The 21,232-nt window shown below is 48.2% G+C and overlaps 7 protein-coding genes and 1 non-coding gene across 8 annotated transcripts; 5 read left to right on the top strand and 3 right to left on the bottom strand.

Moving 5' to 3' along the window:
* Positions 1 to 4,233: 4,233 nt before the first annotated feature.
* LTR84_007966 (uncharacterized protein) lies at positions 4,234 to 5,135 on the top strand (the record flags this gene model as incomplete). The annotated part of the gene is made up of 2 exons (XM_064851517.1): positions 4,234 to 4,411; positions 4,474 to 5,135. The coding sequence occupies 2 exons, from the start codon at positions 4,234 to 4,236 to the stop codon at positions 5,133 to 5,135; spliced, it is 840 nt and encodes a 279-aa protein (XP_064710520.1).
* Positions 5,136 to 7,329: 2,194 nt separating this feature from the next.
* Positions 7,330 to 8,994, top strand: LTR84_007965 (uncharacterized protein; the record flags this gene model as incomplete). Its single annotated transcript, XM_064851516.1, has 1 exon — positions 7,330 to 8,994. The coding sequence occupies one exon, from the start codon at positions 7,330 to 7,332 to the stop codon at positions 8,992 to 8,994; it is 1,665 nt and encodes a 554-aa protein (XP_064710519.1).
* Positions 8,995 to 9,384: 390 nt separating this feature from the next.
* Positions 9,385 to 11,365, bottom strand: LTR84_007964 (uncharacterized protein; the record flags this gene model as incomplete). The annotated part of the gene is made up of 4 exons (XM_064851515.1): positions 9,385 to 10,623; positions 10,686 to 11,165; positions 11,217 to 11,244; positions 11,295 to 11,365. The coding sequence occupies 4 exons, from the start codon at positions 11,363 to 11,365 to the stop codon at positions 9,385 to 9,387; spliced, it is 1,818 nt and encodes a 605-aa protein (XP_064710518.1).
* A 999-nt stretch (positions 11,366 to 12,364) lies between these two features.
* LTR84_007963 (uncharacterized protein) lies at positions 12,365 to 13,639 on the top strand (the record flags this gene model as incomplete). The annotated part of the gene is made up of 1 exon (XM_064851514.1): positions 12,365 to 13,639. The coding sequence occupies one exon, from the start codon at positions 12,365 to 12,367 to the stop codon at positions 13,637 to 13,639; it is 1,275 nt and encodes a 424-aa protein (XP_064710517.1).
* Positions 13,640 to 13,944: 305 nt separating this feature from the next.
* LTR84_007962 (uncharacterized protein) lies at positions 13,945 to 17,324 on the bottom strand (the record flags this gene model as incomplete). The annotated part of the gene is made up of 18 exons (XM_064851513.1): positions 13,945 to 14,076; positions 14,143 to 14,200; positions 14,385 to 14,500; positions 14,554 to 14,679; positions 14,731 to 14,805; positions 14,855 to 14,900; positions 14,962 to 14,996; positions 15,137 to 15,196; positions 15,282 to 15,338; positions 15,416 to 16,066; positions 16,122 to 16,143; positions 16,196 to 16,259; positions 16,330 to 16,495; positions 16,563 to 16,590; positions 16,650 to 16,882; positions 16,933 to 17,039; positions 17,103 to 17,139; positions 17,193 to 17,324. The coding sequence occupies 18 exons, from the start codon at positions 17,322 to 17,324 to the stop codon at positions 13,945 to 13,947; spliced, it is 2,145 nt and encodes a 714-aa protein (XP_064710516.1).
* Positions 17,325 to 17,842: 518 nt separating this feature from the next.
* On the top strand, positions 17,843 to 19,408 carry LTR84_007961 (uncharacterized protein; the record flags this gene model as incomplete). The annotated part of the gene is made up of 1 exon (XM_064851512.1): positions 17,843 to 19,408. One exon carries the CDS (start codon positions 17,843 to 17,845, stop codon positions 19,406 to 19,408), a length of 1,566 nt encoding a protein of 521 aa, XP_064710515.1.
* A 105-nt stretch (positions 19,409 to 19,513) lies between these two features.
* Positions 19,514 to 20,929, bottom strand: LTR84_007960 (uncharacterized protein; the record flags this gene model as incomplete). The annotated part of the gene is made up of 2 exons (XM_064851511.1): positions 19,514 to 20,360; positions 20,925 to 20,929. The coding sequence occupies 2 exons, from the start codon at positions 20,927 to 20,929 to the stop codon at positions 19,514 to 19,516; spliced, it is 852 nt and encodes a 283-aa protein (XP_064710514.1).
* Positions 20,930 to 20,993: 64 nt separating this feature from the next.
* Positions 20,994 to 21,089, top strand: LTR84_007959. The gene has a single exon. It is a non-coding gene; the product is annotated as a tRNA-Gln (tRNA).
* Positions 21,090 to 21,232: the final 143 nt, after the last annotated feature.

Genomic DNA, 21,232 nt, shown 5'->3' with positions numbered 1-21,232 from the left:
AAAGAACAAAAAGGTACAATATCAAGTGCTTATTATATTCAGCACCAGAAAACAACCTCTGCCAGGAGAATAAATATTCGACACGAAGCGGGGATATTCAGGCTGTGCCTTGGGACATTTGTCCTTGAACTATTCTCTCAGATTCGTATTCAATCGATCTAAATAAAGAGGAATCTCTTTTGAAGTGTTCCAATGTTGAATAAAATATGAAACAAGAACAACTCGGACCCTAGGAAACTTCAGTTGATGTATCTGTGACCCAGCCCGCCATGCTATTTACCAGTGCGCGATGAGTACAATTTGGAGAATCCTGCTTGCATCTCCAAGCGCCCCCAGTGGCCACCGGCCACCCACGGCACGAATCCCGCATCCGTTTTCCACAATTTCTTCTCACGTGCCAGTGGGATGTCGAATCAGAGGTCTGCCAATTGATTTCCTTGCGTGACGTTTCCACGAATCGATCTACGTGGACGAAGGTTCGTGGGGTTGCGAATTCTACCCGTGTGTCCCTTGGCTTATTGGCCTCGGTGGAAACGCCGCCGAAGGAGACACGAGGGAGAGATGGATCGGCTTTTCGTGGGGAAGGTTTTGGACATCCGACATTATGCTGGTCGTTATGTTGGTCTGCGCGAATTAATTACCTGCGGCTTGATGCTGCATGGAGACCGCTCGTTGGAGAGCTTAGGCTTTTGTGGTCCGAGTCTGTCCAAGGGCGGCAACAGTAAGTGATAAGGATGGATGGAATGGGGTGCTGTTCTCTCCTTTCGTGGGGTTTCTCATTCTCCTCTGACTGTGCAGACAATGCGGCATGCCCACATTTACCGACCGCGATTGTTGATTAGCCACACGAGCCGACGGGACACTAGCTCGACACGTCGGGTGATCTTTCTTTTCTGATTCAATATCAGAACCTAGTCACATCGCCCGATCCTTTTGCCTTGGTCATTCGAGCTGATATCGATGACACAGCCTAGCCAGCAGATACAGAACGTTATTCGTGAATAGAAGGAAGTGGAAGACGATTCTGTCGCTCTTAACTTCTCTGGACGAAGGTTTCCTGGCTGAGAGATCCAGGGTGAGAAATTTGGTGAGGGTGGTATTGCTGCCTTTATAATCTCCAACTGTTGGGTCGAAAGGTGAAGATAAGGGACGTGTGTGGACTGTTATGGTGTGCTCAAGGAGAGGGTGTAAAAGTGAGTCGAAAACGCTCCAGGTCCGACGGTCGGCTGGCGCAGGCTGGCATTTGCCCCAAGGCCGAGCGATGGCCAATCTTTGAGAAAGTTGCAGGCTGTCTTTAATCGATGGCACGGTCTTTGGTGACGAGAGAGGGGATGTGACACAGATTGAGGGATCCTCACACTCACGAGAGAACCATCGAGAGCAGTGAGGTTTTTAAAGAAGCGGACGCTGCTTGAGTGAATCTTGAGCCTTGGATCTTGAACTTCGGTCAGCTAGCAGCAACCAAAAAAAGGGGAGAAAAAACAACCCACAGAGTTCCAAAGAGGCCAAAAACACTCCTCACCCAAGATTTGTCAGATGAGGAGTGAAGAGCACTGCGCAAGGAATGTCTCTTGAGAGATTCAAACCCGGGCCTTTTTTTTTGAACGATTCCAACCCGTCTAAGAAGCGTCCATTAACTATGAAATCTGGTATCAGCAGACCAAGAAGTGGATGTCTCCCTCGCTGTCACTCCCACTAACTATGAAAACCCTAGAGCCCAAGAAGCGGTTGGCGACCTCGCGGTTGTGGAATGTTGACCATAGCTCCCGAAATTGAGATATATGTGCTTTCAGAACGAGTTAGTGGCTTAAGGGTGGTTGGTACCTAGACAGGAAGGTGTGGCAGCCATATTGGTGGCGAGTCAACACTTGTCTGTGGTACAGAGGGGTATGCGGCCAACTCGTTTTATCCCATGCTCCTGCACATCCTTCTCGACTCGATTGAACTCGCAAGCAGTGGCAATATATTTATTAGGAAGGATCGACAAAAGCACTCATGCATGGACAACCGTAAGATTCCTTCCATTCATGCACAGGTAAAACTGGCAGGCCCGATGGAGAGGCTTGTCAGAGTCCTCCAAACCACCGAGGTAGGTGCCCAAACAAGCAGACACTGTGCAGAGAAAGGGTTCACAATTGACTTGAGGAACGCGCAATGGGTGTTAAACCTCACGACAGAGCATGGTCGGAAATGTCTATCAAGAAGCACAAAATGAGGAGCACGTCGGTAGCCAGTCGTACCATGCCATCCCAAAGTTCCAAGCATGGCTCGCAGCTCCTGCTACTCATGTCACTGTGTAGGTCTGCTTGGTCGACGGCATGAACTGACCAAGAATGGTTGCTTACCATCTGTCTGCCCACGTAGGATCATGCCCGTCCAAAAATACTGTTCAAGCTTGAGAGATCGCATGTTTAGGCCTCATCGAAATAGCTTCTGAACTGGTCTGAGGCTGAGCATTCTGCATCCCAATCAATCGACTTCCTCCAGATACCGCAAGACCTTCGCTCTGGTCTGATCAAATGGAGCACCGTTCTTCATGCGGAAGTTCAATAACATCTGGAGGCCTCACCATGAAAATTGGCTCCGTGGAGATGGAATTAAGCATGACGAAGAAATGCCATCCGATAACTGCGGTGACCTGTGACGTGAGATGGATGGCGGAATGACCTTGTCAGCCTCGCCTAATAGCAAATCCTACCTCGTAAACTATGATGCTTCGCGTCGCAAATGAGACCATGCTTGGAAAATGGTAGCGACAAGGCCGAATCAAGTGCCTTTCACACATTCTTACGAATTGCTGACTGCTTGAAATACAGCCTGGGGATGGTACGGAGTACAAAGGAGTATTGCGAGCAACTAAGTCCACACCAAGCATACCAGCTTAGACGAGATTACTTCCCCAAGATCAACGAAAAATAGCCCCCATATGGAAGATACCGGAGTGGCTCAAGTCACTAACCGACAATACAATTTGGCTAACCTCTCGGACCATTCAATGATCGACAGAGACATGCAATCATGACATACGAGGTACCTCACTGGGCATTACACGACTTCTCAAATTGTGCAAGTTGTGACGAAGCCAACAAGACAAGATAGCTTGTTCATCATTGGCTTTGCATCGAAATGTTTAAGCGAGCAATGCAAGATCCATTATTGAGATTTGAGGCTCGAGAATTCCATTTGATGGCCCAAAGTGCTACCGGCCCAGACCTTCCACCAGAGCGGTTGCTTCAAGATTGTCAGAGGCACAATGAGACTAGGGCAGAACTGAGAGAGCCAGAAGTCTAGAACTTCAGCACCATGGATCCAGAGCGCTCCGAGACTTCTAACAGCCAAGCAATTTAGGAGCAGCTTGGCAAAGTCTCGGAGACCTACGGGTCCCTCCAGCAAGGAATCCACTGCCGCCTGGGGATGAAATGCTACCAAATTGATGGGCGTCTTGCCCGTTGTGCACCTCTCCCCTGAAGAAGAACCACTGGTTCTACGGGTCCGGATTTGGGTGGCTCTAATCCACTTGGAGCGCAACGGGGCTCAACGGGGCTTAACGGGGCCACCCCGTTGGTCTTGGCTGTCAGATATATCTTGGCGCCGCGCTGCCATCGCATGCTTTTTTGGAACCATTGGGATGCTTGTGCTTCTTGTCGTCCATACAAGGGTGTCGATCAACGGAGAATGCCAGTGACTAGGGCACCTGCAGGAAAGCCGTTGAGCACACGGTCAGGCGTATCCATCACTCGTCAGCGAAAGTCAGCTCACGACGACTGTTATTCATACTGGCTGGCTGGCAGTGCATCCCAAAATAATAACGCTCAGTTATCGTCATTAATCACCAGCCTGGTCAGATCCTATCATTCTATTGTTGTCAAGGCCGTCGCCTATCCTGGTCAATGGTTTAGCGACTCCATACAACTTGACTGTTGGGGGTTGTTTCATGGCTGAGGCAGAACAACGCTGCAACGAGCGACTATGCCTTGGCGCCTCCGTTCCTCCTCCGCCCATGGACAGTGGAGTCTCGAGATTCCTGCCTTGCCTCTCTACACGCGAGTCGCCGAGGGCACTCTGGAAACATAAAGACGCTGATGCCAGCTTCGAACCGAGAAAATGATCAGACCACTCCTTTCCCTTGCATCTTCCACATTTTTATTTTCCTAACGTATTGCGCTGCTGTTTTGGGTTATTCATTCACTTCTCCAAGTTAACCTTATATACTATCGCTTCTGTTCTTCCACAATGTTATCCTCGATATTCCTCATTTCAGCGTTCCTTTCGACAGCCTGGTGCTGCCCAAAGCATGACAACTACCAATCACATCCTCGTCTCGGCCGGAGACAAGTAAGAATAGACGTCGGCAGGGAGCCAAAGGATTGGAATTATGACCATTCCGCCGACTGGGCCACTATCCGACCTGGTGAGTAAATCCCATCCCGTGTCACAACTCTGGTCGTGGTCAGTACCGCTAACGCAAAATAGAATATGCCCTATGTCAATCCGGTACACATCAATCACCTATAAATCTTCCCGGGCAACAGCCTTCTACTCTACATATCCCTGATTTCTCCGGATACAAGAACGAAGCGATCCCGGGGAACTTCTTCAACTGGCAATTCGCTCCTGCCTGGACACCCCATCACCCCGAGGGACAGGTTGAAGGTCTCCCCCACTTCAAATTCGACGATCAGGAGGTGTTCAATATCGGGTGGCACATTCATGCACCGTCGGAGCATCTTGTCGATGGCCGCCGCAGCAAAGCCGAGTTCCATTTCGTGCACGTCAATGCTCACGATGAAGAAGCTGCAGTCATCGGTATCCGCATCGGAGTTGCACCTGCCGGGTCCAACCACGAATCTGCCTTCGTCAAATCGCTCGGTCCCATGATCCACTTCAACGACACCTCGCAACTTGAGGGCCTCCAAGTCAACATGCGCACTGCCATTGACGAGGTTGGTGGACTCAGCGAGTTCTGGACCTACAAGGGCTCCCTCACCACTCCTCCTTGCTCGGAGGGTCTACGGTGGTTCGTCCCCAAGCAGGAGCTCCTTGTTAGCGAACATCAGATGGTTATGATCCTCGCTGCCTCACGCTTCTCACACCGTGTTCCTCAGGACGTCTGGCTGCACGACATCAACCTATAAACGAGTTGCGAATCGAGGTTTAAAGTGGAGGATCATATACCTAACTTATAGAATCATCAAGTGCGTACGGATTGGCTAAGAAGAGGAAGTCAGGCAGAACTGGTCGAGACCACTCTGGGAGGGGCATCATATCATGACCCCAGAGGCCAGCGTCCCCGGTTTGTATGAAACCATGTTTGGTCTAAAAGAAAAAGTGTCGAAACAGTTCGAAAGCGTTGGGAGCTCTGGAGTTTACCACCAGGAAACAGATATGATTGTGTATCTTGGAGCATTTGTGTTTTTGCATGGGATGATTTCGATTTTCGATTATTCTAGTTCTTTTTTTGTGATCATTTATAACTCATCTTGTGGGTTATCACTCTTTTGGCAGCATTTGAGCGAGAAGTTGATGAATTCAAGAGGTTGATGAATTCAGGTGCCGCACTCGGACAGAACCAAGTGATCAATAATCAACTCCAGAGATTATGTCTTCGATCTGCTCTCGTGTTTTTTGGCCTCTGTGATTGCGTTTCCTCATGTGGAGGTCCATGCAGGGTAAATTCCTTTGAGCTGATCCCATCTGTCTACCTACCTACATATCATGTTGCTATATTTTCTCGAGCTCAGAGCTATGAGCACGTTTGGTTGAGCACGCGCAACATAAGGGGAAGACGACGACGCAATGTCACACGTGAATCATGCGTATCGCTGGACCATCCCAACCTACTCTGGCTGCTTCCTTGTCCGTCCACGGTAACTTCGAGACATAGGCGACTTCGTAGCATCACTTGGGGAAATTGGAGTTCCGGACTCTAGAGTCAGGTTTGAGTATGGGTCGGTGTGATCTGATCCAAACATTCAGAGACACTCCGCTCCTGGGAACTGCGCACAAGCCGACAGTCCTACAATAGTGTCCCGAAACCTAGGACCACTCTGACAAGCGCCGTTTGTTCCCCAACAATCAGTCCCCGAATCTTATCTGATTTGCGAAGTGGGTTTCAATATTGTTTGGTGTCAGAATGCCGGGTTTTCAATTGGTAGGCAAATGGGTTTACCGCCACATGGTGGAGGGAAAGAACACAGGGCATATGAATTCCTTCGTAGTTAGGATGTACCGAGTGCTGCTTCTTGGCAAGGTCAGTGAGATGGCCTATTTCATAACTTCTGAATAGCGTCCGCAACGCTTGACTTGTGGCTCGAGGCTCAAGTGCTGAGATTAGAGATACTCTCCAGTTCAGCTGCATCGGACAATGTAGTCCTGGGAAGACGCTCTATCATGAGATCTCGGACAAGGCTTTTAGTATAGGAGTGGAAGTATAGCTGATAGCCGCGAACATTTTCACTGAAAATGAGAGCAGAGGCATGATACTCATACAGTCCACTGCGATGACGGCTCCCCATAAGTCTACACTTCATCATCAATCTGTCTCAAGAATTGTCGTGCTCGATCTGGTGTGGTAATGATGCCTTGTTTGAACTCCTCATTGTCAGAATAGCCGGCAGCATTTGTATAAAAAGTGCCGAGTACATACAACGAAAACAATGAGCTCCTCTTTGTGGATTGTGGATTAATCAGCGTTGTCTCAAGTCACAGCACATACCTCATTGTAGCTCGGTACGAGATCCAGACTCCGCCAAGAGGGAAGGAAGTTTCAGATTTTACCCATGTACTTGCCCATTTACCACAAGAAGCAAGATTTGTCACATCGAGAGACTAGGCCAAAATATCCAGATAGTGGATGGAGATAGTAATCGGTACTCGTTTGTTGAGAATCCCGCTCACTGGGATTGCTCGATTGATTTCTTCACGGCTAAGCACGAGAAGGCTATGTTCGTCAAACGAATTAGAGACCGCAAGTATCATGCCACAGAAGATACGGGCATCAGATACCCTCAGGAACAATGAAGTCATAATTCGACCTTTATGTACTGATGACGGTGGACAATAACATTTGGGAATAGCTGAGTAGCTAGTGATAGAAGTCCAAGTGAGATGTAGGTTTCACCTTCAACGACAGGAACATTGGGTGACGGTTGATACGGCAGGTAAGCCGAGTGCACCAACGGCTAAATGCCTGCATCACTAGAGCCTTGGCATGTGATATCCCTATCTAGGTAGGAAATGTAGTGCTGCAGACATCTGCAGTAGCTGAGACTCGCGCAGCCAACAGACGCGATTCGGCTTCCCAAGCCAGGATCGATATCACAGACATACATGACACGACTGTTAACCTCCCTCATTAATGCACGGCAACCACGTATTTTCGGGCATCATGCAAAATTCGTTTGCTCTAGCCATGCATCTCACAGTCGATACGTTTCTCATTCAGCAAGAGAGCGGTCCTTGTACCACCACCAGGTGAGCGTTGAGCAAATCTCAGCCGCCGTTCGAACCTTCTTCGACCGCAAAGAAAAGTTCCGCATATTCCATGGCTCCACAAACAGTACTCGTCCACGTACGAAAACCCATCGGAATGTTGTCGACACCAGCAAGCTCAATCGCGTGCTCAATGTCGATGTTGCAAGTCGCACCGCATTAGTCGAGCCCAATGTGCCGATGGATCGGCTTGTGGAAGAGTCGTTGAAATATGGCTTGGTCCCACCTGTTGTCATGGAATTTCCGGGCATAACAGCTGGAGGAGGGTACGCTGGAACAGCAGGCGAAAGCAGCTCTTTCAAACACGGGTTCTTCGACCGTACCATAAATTTTGTGGAAATGGTACTTGCCGATGGCAGCGTGATAAGATGCTCCAAAAATGACAAACAAGATTTGTTCGATGGAGCAGCTGGAGCGTTAGGTACACTTGGTATTACAACACTACTTGAGCTTAAGTTGAGGCCGGCCACGAAGTATGTTGAGACCACTTACCATCCAGTTTCTAGCGTTGCTGAAGCCGTCGAGAAAACCCGGCAGATGACTTCTGATCCTTCTCTCGACTATGTGGACGGGATCCTGTTTTCCAAGACTCAGGGTGCCATCATAACTGGTCGTATGACAGATGAAGCAAAACCAGACAGGACGATGCAGACATTCAGTGGCGCTAAAGACCCGTGGTTCTATCTGCACGTTCAGGACAAGATCTCTAACCAACAGGCGCCCGTCATTGAAACAATCCCTTTACCCGAGTACTTGTTCCGTTACGATCGTGGTGGTTTCTGGGTTGGGGCTTCAGCGTTCCAATACTTCAAGATGCCATTCAATAAATTCACCAGGTGGTGGCTTGACGACTTTCTGCATACACGCATGATGTACACTGCACTGCATGCATCTGGACAATCTCGAAATTATGTCGTTCAGGATCTTGCATTGCCATATTCGACAGTGGAGGACTTCATTGATTATACCGATGAAAAATTTGGTATATATCCTTTATGGCTCTGTCCTCTGAAACAATCGCGCGGTCCTACAATGCATCCCCATTCCACTGAGGTTGAATCAGATGGCACAACGCCCAAACCGATGCTCAATGTTGGGCTGTGGGGAACTGGCCCTGCAAATTATGATGAATTCGTGCAGCTTAATCAGGACCTCGAGCGCAAACTCCAGGAATTGAATGGTATGAAATGGCTGTACGCGCACACCTATTATTCGAAGGAAGATTTCTGGCAGCAGTTTGATGGTAGCTGGTACCAGGCACTGCGTGAGAAATACCAAGCTACCTCGCTGCCAGACGCCTACGAGAAGGTCAAGATCGATGTGGAGGCGGAGAAAGCAGCGACGAAGCTATCGTTCGGAAAATCGTTACTGCAATCGTGGCCACTCGGTGGCTTTTACGGCATCAAGAAAGCCATCGAGAGTGGCTCGTACAAGCAGGCGAGGGCATCTATTTGGAAACAATGGCCGCACCAGTACCAACGCCTCGATGGAAAGGGTAAATGAGTGGAGAAAGATATACCATATAGACCATTACGCAGCAGCTGTTACTTTTTTCGAGGCCTTCCTCAGACCAGACAACAAGCTTATCGTCGAATTCAACATTAGATTTCCTGTCGAGCGCATTGTCGACTACTTCTCTATGTGAGTCTTTCCCTTTGCAGTATATCGTTTATGCTCACTACCTTAGGTGTGTCTTTTGATTCATCAGTGAACCCTGTTCAGTATCGTCGTACCTCGTGTTGGGGCCTCTCACTTTGACAGCAATTCGGTATGCATTGCGAACTTCTTGAGTGTAAGGCTCCGGTCGCTCTGAATTAAGGTGACTGTCAAGCGTGGACAACCACACTTTCAGATTCAAATGTGATTCAAGGTAGGTACAGTCTGTCCGTGGTTTCACCATCCAGGCTGTCCTCCATATGCAGTCCAATCTGTGTGAGTCATCTGGCCACCAAGAGGAATCTGCCCCAATGGATTGGAAACAAAGCTCATTCCTGGTGGTGTCCACGCGTGTCCACTTTGCGATCCCAGGCCAAAACTCATGTTAGAGTCCACCAGAGCAGGAGGCATGTGCGACAGTGGAAATTCATTAATTTCCAGGTTTGTGCTAATGCTTGCCTCTTCCATCTCGAGGTTCTGAAGGTCGCTTGCAATCCTCGCTAGAGCATCTTGGATGGAAGATACAATTTTTGGTGTGGTGAGCTTTTGCCCAGCCAATGTCGAAACCGGCTCGCAAGCTTCCCATGCCTGAAGGATAAGCTTAGTCAAGAGCTGGAAAATGGCACTGGTTCTGCTGAAATGAACATGGAACCAAGCTTCCCAATTGTCGCTCATTACGTTCCATGCATGTTGAGCCTTTTCCATGGTTGGCCTCCTCCGCAGGTCTTGAGTGACTTGATAGTACGCTGGGAAGGGGAAGTTGATTTGGTGTAACCAGATAAACCCCTTCGTCAGAGGTGCGGTCATTATGACAGTGTCGCACTCGAGCATCTCGAGCGCAAATCCTGTGGCAGTATCAAGTTGCATGTCCACCCTCTGTTCGGTCGAGCTAGACAATCTGAAATTTTGTTCCATAAGATGATATTTCGCGAGCTGCACTTTCGCCGTCCAACTTGCCATAAAATGTACAGGATTGCCATGATCACAGAACTTGAGATAACGGTCCTCGATATTTGTACGCAATTGAACGATACGATCATTATCGAGCGTGAGAGCGTTGTCGAACTGCTTCACAAGGGCCTTGAAGGCAGAGCTGTCAATGTGGAGATGGAATGCAGCATGTCGAAGATATTCACCGAGTTCACTTCGGATGACTGCAAAGACTGCGTCGGTAGGGTTTGTTCGTGCCGCTGGCAGGACCTTCATGTCTAAACGGAGGTCGACGTCATTCACGTTGAGAGGAATTCTGCAATCCCAGGTCGGATCTAGCGTGGCAAGGCCAGATCCAGCAAGTTCAGACATACGTGTGTCGAATAACACCAATGACCACCACAATCTCCTGCGCATCTCCGCGTCAAAGGGGCTGAAATTGGCTAGAGCTTTCTCACTTTGAATCCCCATACGCTGTGCTAGGCGTATGGCAATGGCCAACATCGATGCAAGACTCTGACGAGTTGTGTCAGGCCTGATGGATATCTAGATATGACTCTCAGCTCAGGAAAACGTACATCGCACGTAACAACGGGAGCTCAACTTACCAAATACAGAAAGAGCGCAATCAAGCAATCAAGATTGTTAGTCTGCAGAAAGTCACAATTCCATAGCGCCTGTCTGCATCCCAATTGATACCTCGAAAGCAGATACTTTTTCGATGATCCGAACATGGTCTGACAGTCTTGGGTGGATAGACTCAAGATGGACATACAGTAGATACTAAAGATCAGCGCCTCCAAATCAGGGTCGATATTAATGAGATTCGAGGCTGCCTCAATAATGCGTGTCTGCAAACTGTTCACGTGCGAGACTTTGAGTAGCGGGTTCACGTTATCGATGTAGACTTGCCAGAGCCTGAATATCTGGATAGGTTCGGGATGTAAAGCCAGAAGATGACCACTATTTTGATAAGGTCCGAAGAACAGATGCTCATCCACTTGGACTTCTTGGTTTCGGACTCCTGCCACAATCTTCTCTCGCAAATCATCGCATGATGAATCGCTGTCATTATCAGGATCTCGAAACTATGTCTGTCATGAGAAAATTTCCCCTGGACCCATGGTGCGTCGACTTACGGCATGGCTCATGGCGTGAAATACGTTCCTGGGACAAGATTAGCAGCGGCTAACCATAGTTTCTTCCGTAAAGCATACTTAGGCTCGTAACTACTTTCTTCCTTCTCATGATTGGAAGAAGTCGAAGCTTTGTCAGCGACATGTTCCATCTGCTCAACTTGAGAATCGTCACTAGAATCCACATTGAACGAGTCGTCCCGCCTTGGTGGGTGGAGTGGTTCGAATGGGATTTTGTGCTGGCGAAGCAGTTCTTCATACTTGTGAACACGTTCTAGTAAGGCCCGTTCACTAAATCGGCGTCTGCGTGGAGCAAGTGTCGCCTGTGTACATTGTACACGAGCTTTGACACAGTTGCTGCAAGGAAACTTGCGGTCGCATTTGACCTTTCGTTGTTGACACGACGTGCATGCAAGGACACGCTTGTGCCTTGAGGATCTCAAAGTTACTTCTTGGCGGCCGCTCATCATACCCGACGATTGAGCGCCGTCTGTCGAAGGTAGCATGTTCATCAGACCGTATCACGCCCTTTCCAAGGCCATCAGTTGTCAAGATGCGCACTTATCATTTACATTAGGGGAAAGCAGATGCAATGTGGGCATTCAGGTTGGAACAAGATTCTGGCGGACAACCTGCTCCTGAATATCCGGCAAGGTGTACGACAGAAGCATCTAGAGTAAAGCTTTCTTGAAGAGGGTGTTGACTCATGACGTGAACACGGGAGAACGTTGGCTGATATCGGGCTGGCTCGTTGGGTGCTCGGATTCTGCTATTGCCCGGCTTTGAGTTAGGACAAGCTTTTCGGCTCTCACTTAGTAGAACTAGCGGGAGTTTGATGTGGGGTATACAATGCAATAAAAACTCGTTATTCGTCAAGGCCACCTGGCTAGTATACTAACCGCTTGTTAGAGCCAACTCGGGATTTAGAAATGCCCGGGGGGTAGTTGGTCGTTCTAACAATCAAGATGGAGCCATCAAGGAATACTCATGATACTAAGTAATGGTAATAATGTCATCCTGTGATGAAAATTTGGGAAGTGTGCCTGATATAAAATGACAGCTCGCTGCTTCTATGACTCTTCAATTCGCTATGCATTCCTTTCGCTTTGTGTCCTGATACCACAATCCGCTGGCGAAGCATTTGACTCATTATGCGTGTTCTCATTAGTGGTGCAGGCATCGCAGGGCCTACTCTTGCTTGGTTTCTGGCGAAGACTGGTACACATATCGATATTGTTGAGAAGAGCTCTACTCTCCGATCCAATGGCAACGCAGTTGATTTCAAAGGCCCCGCGGCAACAGTTATCCGAAAAATGGGATTATTAGATGAGATCAAGCGTGCGAGTACGACAGAGAAAGGCACGCATTTCGTTCGCCATGACGGGGTACCTTTTGCAACCTTCCCCGCCAAGGAAGGTGCTTGGGAAGGGCAGTCGGCTAGTCTTACTTCGAATATTGAAATACTTCGTGGAGATTTGGTTGCGATTCTTTACAACGCAACAAAAACCCTTTCAGATGTCCATTACCATTTTGATACCACCGTCAAGGATGTGATATCCAATGAGAAAGACAGCGTCAAGGTGGAACTAAGTAATGGTGAAGTGCGGGAGTATGACGTTCTAGTGGCAGCAGATGGACAGTGGTCTAGGCTTCGAAAGAAATGTTTCCCATCTGATAGTGTCCATGTCATAGACATGGGCATGTACGCCGCATACTGGACGATCCCACGCCTGGAGACCGACGAAGACTGGTGGAGCATCAATGTGGCCCCTGGCTCAAGGCTGCTGAGCATCAGACCAGATCCTCACGGAACCATGAGGGCATTGGTCACTCACATGCCCAGCAACAGGGACCAGAAGAAGCTGTGGTTGGAGGCGTCTAAAGGCGATAGACAGACTCAGGAGGAGCTATTGAGAGAAGAATTTTCTGACGCAGGATGGCAAGCACAGAGAATTTTGAATGACCTGGATCAAGCACCAGATCTATACTTTCAGGCCATCCAACAGATCAAAATGGTTAAATGGTCGACTTCTCGTATTGTGTGCCTCGGAGATACAGCGTATGCCCCAACGCCACTCACAGGTATGGGTACATCGTTGGCTATGATTGGCGCCTACATACTAGCAGGCGAATTGAGCAAGCTTCAGGACAATGAACCCCCTGCAAAAGCGCTTGAAGCATACGAAGCAATCTTTCGCTCCTATGTTGAGAAGGAACAAAACATTCCCTATTTTATTCCTGGAATCGCACATCCCAAAACGAAATGGAAGAAATGGCTACTTGAAATGTTCTTGTGGGTGCTGTCGAAGGTTGTGGCACTTCCCTGGGTCTCTGATAGGATTGATGAGGGAGATAAAGACGAATTCGCTTGGCCACTGTACCCCAAGCTCGAAGAAGAAATTCCTGACCAATGTATACCTAGGTAGTCGTAGTGTGGGTGTTCTGGAGGAAATGTAAACAGCTGGTGGTTAAACATGTTAGTTCTTCTCTGCTTGTCAAGTAATGTTTGCCGGTGTAGAACTTATGAACTCTGTCATTCCAAGACATCTAGAACTCGTGTCTATGAGCAATGAGTTGGTGAGGATCAATAGGTCGCAACCCTTGATGTACGGTTTTTCGTCTCGATCCTTATTCCCATCACTCGAGACGATGCCCCTCACTGATGACATGCGGACAGACTGACGCTCTACCTCTAACCACCACTGGTGCCGAGTCGAATCATAACCACCACTCATTTACCCTGCTGTTGTTTAGCTAGCCTCTCCACCAATGCACTTGCGTGATCTTTGATCTTGTTAAACTGCCATGGCCAATCAATGACATATAGAAATGGCCTTAGATCGTGTCGGTTGTCATCTGGATTCTGGTAGACCATGAGCCATCCAGTTGAAGATATCGTTGCCGATTGCATGGGTTTTAGAAAACTTACATATGCACTCATATGGACACTTGGTGTTAACACTGTACTCTTGTGGCGATTCAATGCACTGTAAGTAAATATCGGTTAGTGTTAACTCTTTTTTAAGCCTGTATCTATAGGGCTGCAGTGGGCTTTCTGCTATCAACCATAACCGCTTTCTTGCCGAGCCAGGTATAGAGGTACCAGGAGCGGTTGAAATGCCTCAGAATCATGCTTCACTGCCGCCAGATCATAACGGATAGAAGACTTACTAGAAGCGGAAGAAACGCATGACTTTGGTTGCAACTTCCTGAGGACCGTAACCAGGTCGCTCTCGCCACTCAACTAGGAGTCGCAAGTAACAAGACCAGGGTCCAAGCTTTTCAACCTATCACCATCTTTAGATACAGAACATAGCATAGTGAGTTTGGACAAAGTTACCTTGCGGAGGACTCCAAATGTGCTCAGCTCGTCATATGTCATACCCATTTCAGACTCAGATTCGTCGTCCTGCTCCCCAGCGGACAGAGGGGTAAGTTCGGCTGACGGACGAGCATCAATGAATTCCTTGAACAGAATTAGTCTTGAAATTATGTAGACGTGTAGAGGACCACACACCGTGATGATAGGCATATCCCACTTCTCTCGTGCCCATGCCAGGAAAGCTTTTGCATCAGATTTGGAGATACTTCCCTGCGACGTGTGAGACTCTCGGTCGACTCAATTGTTCACATGACCTTACCAATGGCGCAATATCCCCGGATGAGCAGTCGTATTTCGTCAAGTAGCTAAGAAAAAAAGCCTTGTAAGCATTGCCGAGCCATTTATGTCGAACATGGAGATACATACCCACGAAGAGCTTCATCCACATTGCCCGAGGATACCTAGTCTACATTTCAGTCTTCAACGCATGATAAATAAGAGCGGCTCGAAGACAATGCTCAAGGCAGGTGAAAGCAGTTATGTGCCCTGCAAAACTGTTCATTGCCTTGAGTCCGCTGCGAGTCGTGTGAAAAATACTTACCACGAGTAGACTTGCACCAGCTCTTGGCAGCTTGCGAGCCGTTGTGCTAAGCTGTGCCATCTATGCCAGTGTCCAAATTAGCTTTGCCCAAGAAGAGACACAATAGAAAGTCTCATCAGTGACACAGTTTGAGAGCTGCACTCACCTCATATGCAATGACCATTCTGTTGCGTGCCTGGATGTTCTGTTTTGCGAGATTCTCCTGCAAGCCCTTGCAGTCAGTCGTGTGCGTTTTGCTTTCCCAATGGGAAAATTGGCAAATAAGTAAGATGTGCGTACTGCATTGCTTCCTCCCTCAACTTTAAATTTCGGCTCGAAGTTCAAGGCTTGTTCAATAATCTTCTCGTGCGCATTAACAGTGGCATCAATGTTGACATCAGAGTGATATGCACCAATACGCTCTGCTAAGCGTTTGGAGCGCGATCTTGTGTGACTTGCACTGTGCTGGGTTGCCATGTAGCATGTGTGAAGTAAACGCTTCACAATGTCTTGCGGTGTTTTGACTGTGAGGTTCGGTTCCCCTGTGACACGGCGCAGATCTGATAGCGCGTTTTCATCGCCGGAATTGATAGATTCTAGGACTACTTGAGCCATACCAAAGACGAAAAGTGCCACTGTGGCGCTGTCGAGACCTCCAGAAAGGGCAAGAAAATACCCAGCAGCATTCGCCCGAGTAAGGTACTGCCACAGAAAAGCTGCTTCGGCCCTAAATATTTCTTCCATCGGGTCGAGTATCTTGAGCGAAATTTCGCGAGATAGCTGTAATTGGTCTGAGAGCAGAATATCGTCCGCAGGGCAAGATAAACTGAGATCGCACTCTATTCGGGGGTACTCTGGCTGTGCTGCTCCTTGCACATTTCGTGAGATGCTACTCCGATAGCTGCGGACCTCCTCTAGATCAATGGTGGCAGTGATAACTTCAACGGGTTTCTGCATGTGATGAGTTGCATTCAGAATGACAGTAACCTGGAACTCGAGTACATACCAAGGAAAATTGTGTGGATTGGCTCGATACGTTAGCAGAATAATGGACAAGCTCATGGAAATTTGGTGGCACACCTCATGACACGGCCGTTGCACAAGACCATTGATGAGCCGTCGTACATCATTCTGGCTTCACCGTCTGGTGTGGCATAAGGTCAATTGCCATCAACGAAATTTGGGAATGCGGAGAGGTGAAGAGAAGAACCCACCAATTCCGGTTGCGTTAGCGTAAATATACACCCCTCCAAGCTTTCGGGTGCAGTTTTGGATCAGGGCGAGTCTGGTGCTGAGTTTCCTCAGCTCGGCATGTGAAGCACTTGAGTTGACGATGACCTCTACACCATTCAGACCCATATTGGTTGACGGATTCAACGGCTTGAGTAAAAAGTCAATCTTATGTAATTCGAGAACGGTAGTGGACAGACAGCACGGAGTGACTCACAGTGAATAGCTCTTCACACGTCTCGCACCTTATAGTTTTGGTCAGCATCAGGTCCAGCATCATTCCGTTCAGGGACCATATCCCTACCCTACGGACGTGTCGAGTGTGGAAAGCACTGCATCACCAATCGGCACTGTTTTCTGTCCAGTGATGTCTCGAATAACCTGCTCAAGATAGTATGTCTCGACTGTTCTCGGCTTTACCCAGGCCGTGAAATGGCGGGCTTCACGGTATAGGCCGTCATTAGCAAGGCACATTTTTGGCCGAATGAAAAAGATCTTCCTGTAAGTAAGGAGAATGCGGCAATTATATCGGACGTTCTGACCCAGAGTATCAGCAAGAAATCCACCAACCTGGACTTAAAACTTACTCGATGTCTCACGCCCATGCCAACATCAATCAGCATGTCTTTCGTCATTGGATTATTCAGGATCTGAGCAACAACCTCCCAACTGTGAAAGAAGGTGTCACCCTCGACTTTTTGGCTCGATATCAGCAACCCTCCGCTTCATAGTGCTTTAAAGGATGAATTTGACTCACGGTGATGGTCAAGACATCCATATCCAGGAATTTCCAACTGACCAGATTAGCCTTGGCTCCCCGTATATCTGTTAATCATGTGCAAAATACCTCTGGCCCAGTACGGAGCTTTGCACCTTGAGCTTTCGCGAGCCGGATGCTTTCCAATATTCTCTGAAGATTTCCTTTGAAATCAAGTGGCACACTAGGAAGCGTCGCACTTGCGACGGTAATGAAGGTCATATTAAGCTACCTTCTTCCGTCTCAACCTGAGAATGAGTGATGTTGAATAAATCGACCGCGATTATTTCCCTTTGCACATCAACTGAGTATGGGCTCAGCCACGTCATATATTTCTCAAGGATCTGAGAGCTTCAAGAGACAAACCGATGTGATATTGCTGGGAAGAATTTCCAGACTATGACTCGGCATGCTGGTCTTGAACGGCCGATCATTCGGTAGTGATGTGAATTTTTGATTGCAGTGGAGCGGAATAAATAACCCCAATAGTGGTAGAAGGCCAGTTTCATGCTAGCCCAGAAGCTAGCGTGCCTAGCCTCGCTAAATACTTACCTAAGAGGCCTCGTATCGGTATGCGGTACCTCGGTTTATTGCATCCGTCACGCCTCTTCTTGTGTGAAAAGGGGTTGACGTTATGATTGTTTCGGCCGCAGAGTGTGAAGCTTCATCCCAGCAGACAAGAAAATATCTTATTTCTCAAGTGGAAGAGAAGGTATTGAGATCATGTCAAGACTTCAGCCATGACTCTGTCAATCACAGTTGCTAGAAAGGGCCGTCTTGGGAGCAGAAAATCGAACGATGGATGTACCACTTGCAAAATCAGAAAGGTTAAATGCGATGAGCTGCATCCTGCCTGCAGAAGGTGTCTAACAACAGGAAGAAAGTGCGATGGTTATATACGCAACACAAATCTCACGAAGAGTGCGCTAGCGCATGTGATAACTCCTACTACATACGCAAACCTGGAAACTGCTGAGCTGCAGTCCTTTGAGTTCTTCATGCGACGATTTGTGCCCGGTTCGACAAAACTGGTGGACGCGCAATTTTGGGATCAACTTGTCCCTCAGCTTAGCCACTCAGATCCAGTCATCTGGGATGCTGTGATCGCTTTATCACGTCTAATGCAGCACCCCCAGTATTCTCGGAGATACACACTGCCAGAGCGCACCAAGCCTCCTGTGGTAGATGCAGAACACCGGAGGGCGTTGACTTGGTACGGTAGATCGATGACAGGCTTACGCCATCGCATGCAACAGACTACAACCCCATCAGCTACTGATATCATATCTTGCATTTTGTACATTTGCATAGAATGTCTGCAAGACAACATCTCAGAAGCAGTCGCGCTCTATCAGCGTGCAGTTGCAATGATGAGAACAACAGCAAACGGAGAGGTCGCAGTTTGGCCTACGACACAACTTGAGAAGTCGATTGGAACCGGAGTAAGAGATTTGTTGCAGAACATGGCAGCATCGCAACGAATTCCTACCCTATGGGAAAGAATCCCTGATCAATACGGAGCCACATTCGAATCTCCCCTTGACGCTAGAGAAGAGCTTTTTGTCCTGCTGTTTGATTCACACGACTTTATTATGGATAGTATCAAGGCGATCACCATCAACCAAGACAAAGACTGGTCACCTCCATCAGAACTGGTTATGCGACAACAGTCACTCCAAGCAAGATTTGAAAAGTGGTACCGAGCACTTGAGAATTCAAGGGCGATGCTGGGTACAACAAGGACCCAAGATGAAGAGTCTGAGGACGAGGGCTACTCACTTCTCCTGGTAACCTACGGCCAGTACTACATCACTTTGTCCAATATCTTGAACATGTATGAGATAGCATTTGATAAATTCAACGCCCTTTTCCAGACGATGGTCGATCACGCCAGCCGCATCATAATTCCCCAAAGCAAAGGGCCACGCCCGGTGTTCATGTTTGAAACTCGATTTATTCCCCAACTATTCTTCGTTGCAACAAAATGCCGTCATCCGACGATTCGTCGACAAGCAATCAAGCTACTACGACTTGGGCCAGAAGTCGAAAATACTTGGAAAGCAGACACTCTAGCCGATATCGCTGAACGAGTAGTGGGGACCGAGGAGTCAGGTAACATCAATGGCACGTTCCGCCTGGAGCCCTGTTCTGTGGGACTTCCCCCAGAAAATCATCGAATGTGTTGGGATAGGATCACTGAGCTTCCTGGGTCTGATGGCCAACCAGCAAACTTCCATCAATTTGTGATATGGCAACAAACCGACAATCATACATGGCTACCAATTCACCACATGGTTAACGTGTAAGCGGGTATAAAAATGATTATCCCACAACTAGAGTGAACGCTCACTCGGCTTTGCATGGTTCATGGATCCCTATTGGTACAAGTTGGTGATACCTATTCTCGTGGGTTATGCAGGAGTGCTTTCGGAAGCTCTATCCACAAGTCTCCATGTGTGTTCAGCCACCTTGTTCAATTGCTCCTCAGGGAGTACAGCTTTCTTAGCCACCGGTTGGCCCTTGTGGTTGATGTAGCTCCAAAACCGACCTTCCTGGTCGCCCGTCGTTACCTGCTGGGTGACACCATTCAGCAATCGCTCTGCACAAGTGTCCGGTGATACACCAACGACACTACCCAAACCATTCATCAATGGTCGTAAATACCATGGCAATTCTCTGGCTAGACTCGTGTTGACCAAGCCTGGCCAGGCGTGGATAAAATGCCTTTTAGCGGTACCCTGCTTCTTCTGCTCCGCCACCCAATATTGGACCATGGCATCATTCATGACCATGCAATGGTTTGCAGCCCTCGCGAGACTGAAGTGCTTCTTCAGGTCTAGATCATCCCAGTCGAGCTTGGTGGGATTGCCATTTATCGAATCAAAGACGATAATGACCTTGGCGTCCTCCTTCAACACTGGCAATAATTCACGGATTAAAAGCTGCTTGCCGTAGTAGTGCAGTGCCATCCTTCGATCAATACCTTCTGGTGTCTCTGTCCTTCCTGCAGTCGTCATAATACCCTGGGTCATGATGAGGAGGTCCAGCTTCTGCTCCTGTGCCGCTTTGAATGTATCTGTATACTGTTTTATCTGGCGCATGGAAGTCGCATCGAGTGGTCGAAACTCCATGTTAGCGTGAGGGATGTTTTTGGGCTTCGTTCGACCACTGATTATCACTGTTGAACTTTTGACCTCAGCAGCCACGCGACAGGCCATTCCATAGCCAATACCGTTCGTGCCGCCTACAACGATAGCTCTTATGGACATATTGACCAGGCAAAAGCAATCACAGAATTGTTCAACCTGTTCTTGATGATGGAAGATTCGATTGTAAAATAACCGCTCGTCATGAGGAAATGTATTGAGTATTTGAGCCTTGCTGCCTGGTCATGGACTTGTGGCTGGCGGAGATTGAGGTTCCCATGGAGCGCCTCAAAATGCCGCGTCTATTGAATGTTTACCGCAAATAGGCACCCAATTTGTTAGTACTACCGGAGTTAGACGGTTTGCAGGACCCTTAACAACATGGTCTGCATTAAATCCCTTTGAGGTACCTCGAGATCGCACCAGTGCGGACGGACCAAGAAACCATTCTTCCAAAACAACTCTTGACAACCTGGAAGTAATGGGAGCCGTCAGAAATCAGCCACCTAGCCTAGAGAGTCCCCATGCTTGCCCACCAAGGTACTTTGTGTAAGATTTTGAGGGGTTCAACTTGGTGAGGAGCACAAAGCAACCCCAAGATCACTGCAGGAGATCCTTGTTGATCACCCGTCCAGACACGGCTGCGGTTGTAGACGGGAAGTCCAAGAATCCCTACGTCATGGTTTTAACTACGGTATTTTTGTGCCAAATCTTGTTTGAAAAACATCAGCAAGACATCACCCAAGGTTTTATAGTGTAGTGGTTATCACTCCGGATTTTGATCACAAAATCACAAGGTTGAAACCTTCCGGCGACCCCGGTTCGAACCCGGGTAAGACCGTGAGTATCTCCCCAATACTGTATCGAATAAACATGCATTAACTCTCATGAAGTCACAAATTGCTTCCTACAATTGGCACACTTTTTTTGACCCCTATCTCTTGCAAATCAAGTAGATTGTCTTTGTTGAGTAGCCATGGGCAG

This window comes from Exophiala bonariae (assembly GCF_035927105.1).
Source record: "Exophiala bonariae strain CCFEE 5792 chromosome Unknown scaffold_3, whole genome shotgun sequence".
Lineage (NCBI taxonomy): Eukaryota > Fungi > Ascomycota > Eurotiomycetes > Chaetothyriales > Herpotrichiellaceae > Exophiala > Exophiala bonariae.
The sequence above is the reverse complement of the archived record's forward strand: the minus strand, read 5'-3'. Positions and strand labels throughout refer to the sequence as shown.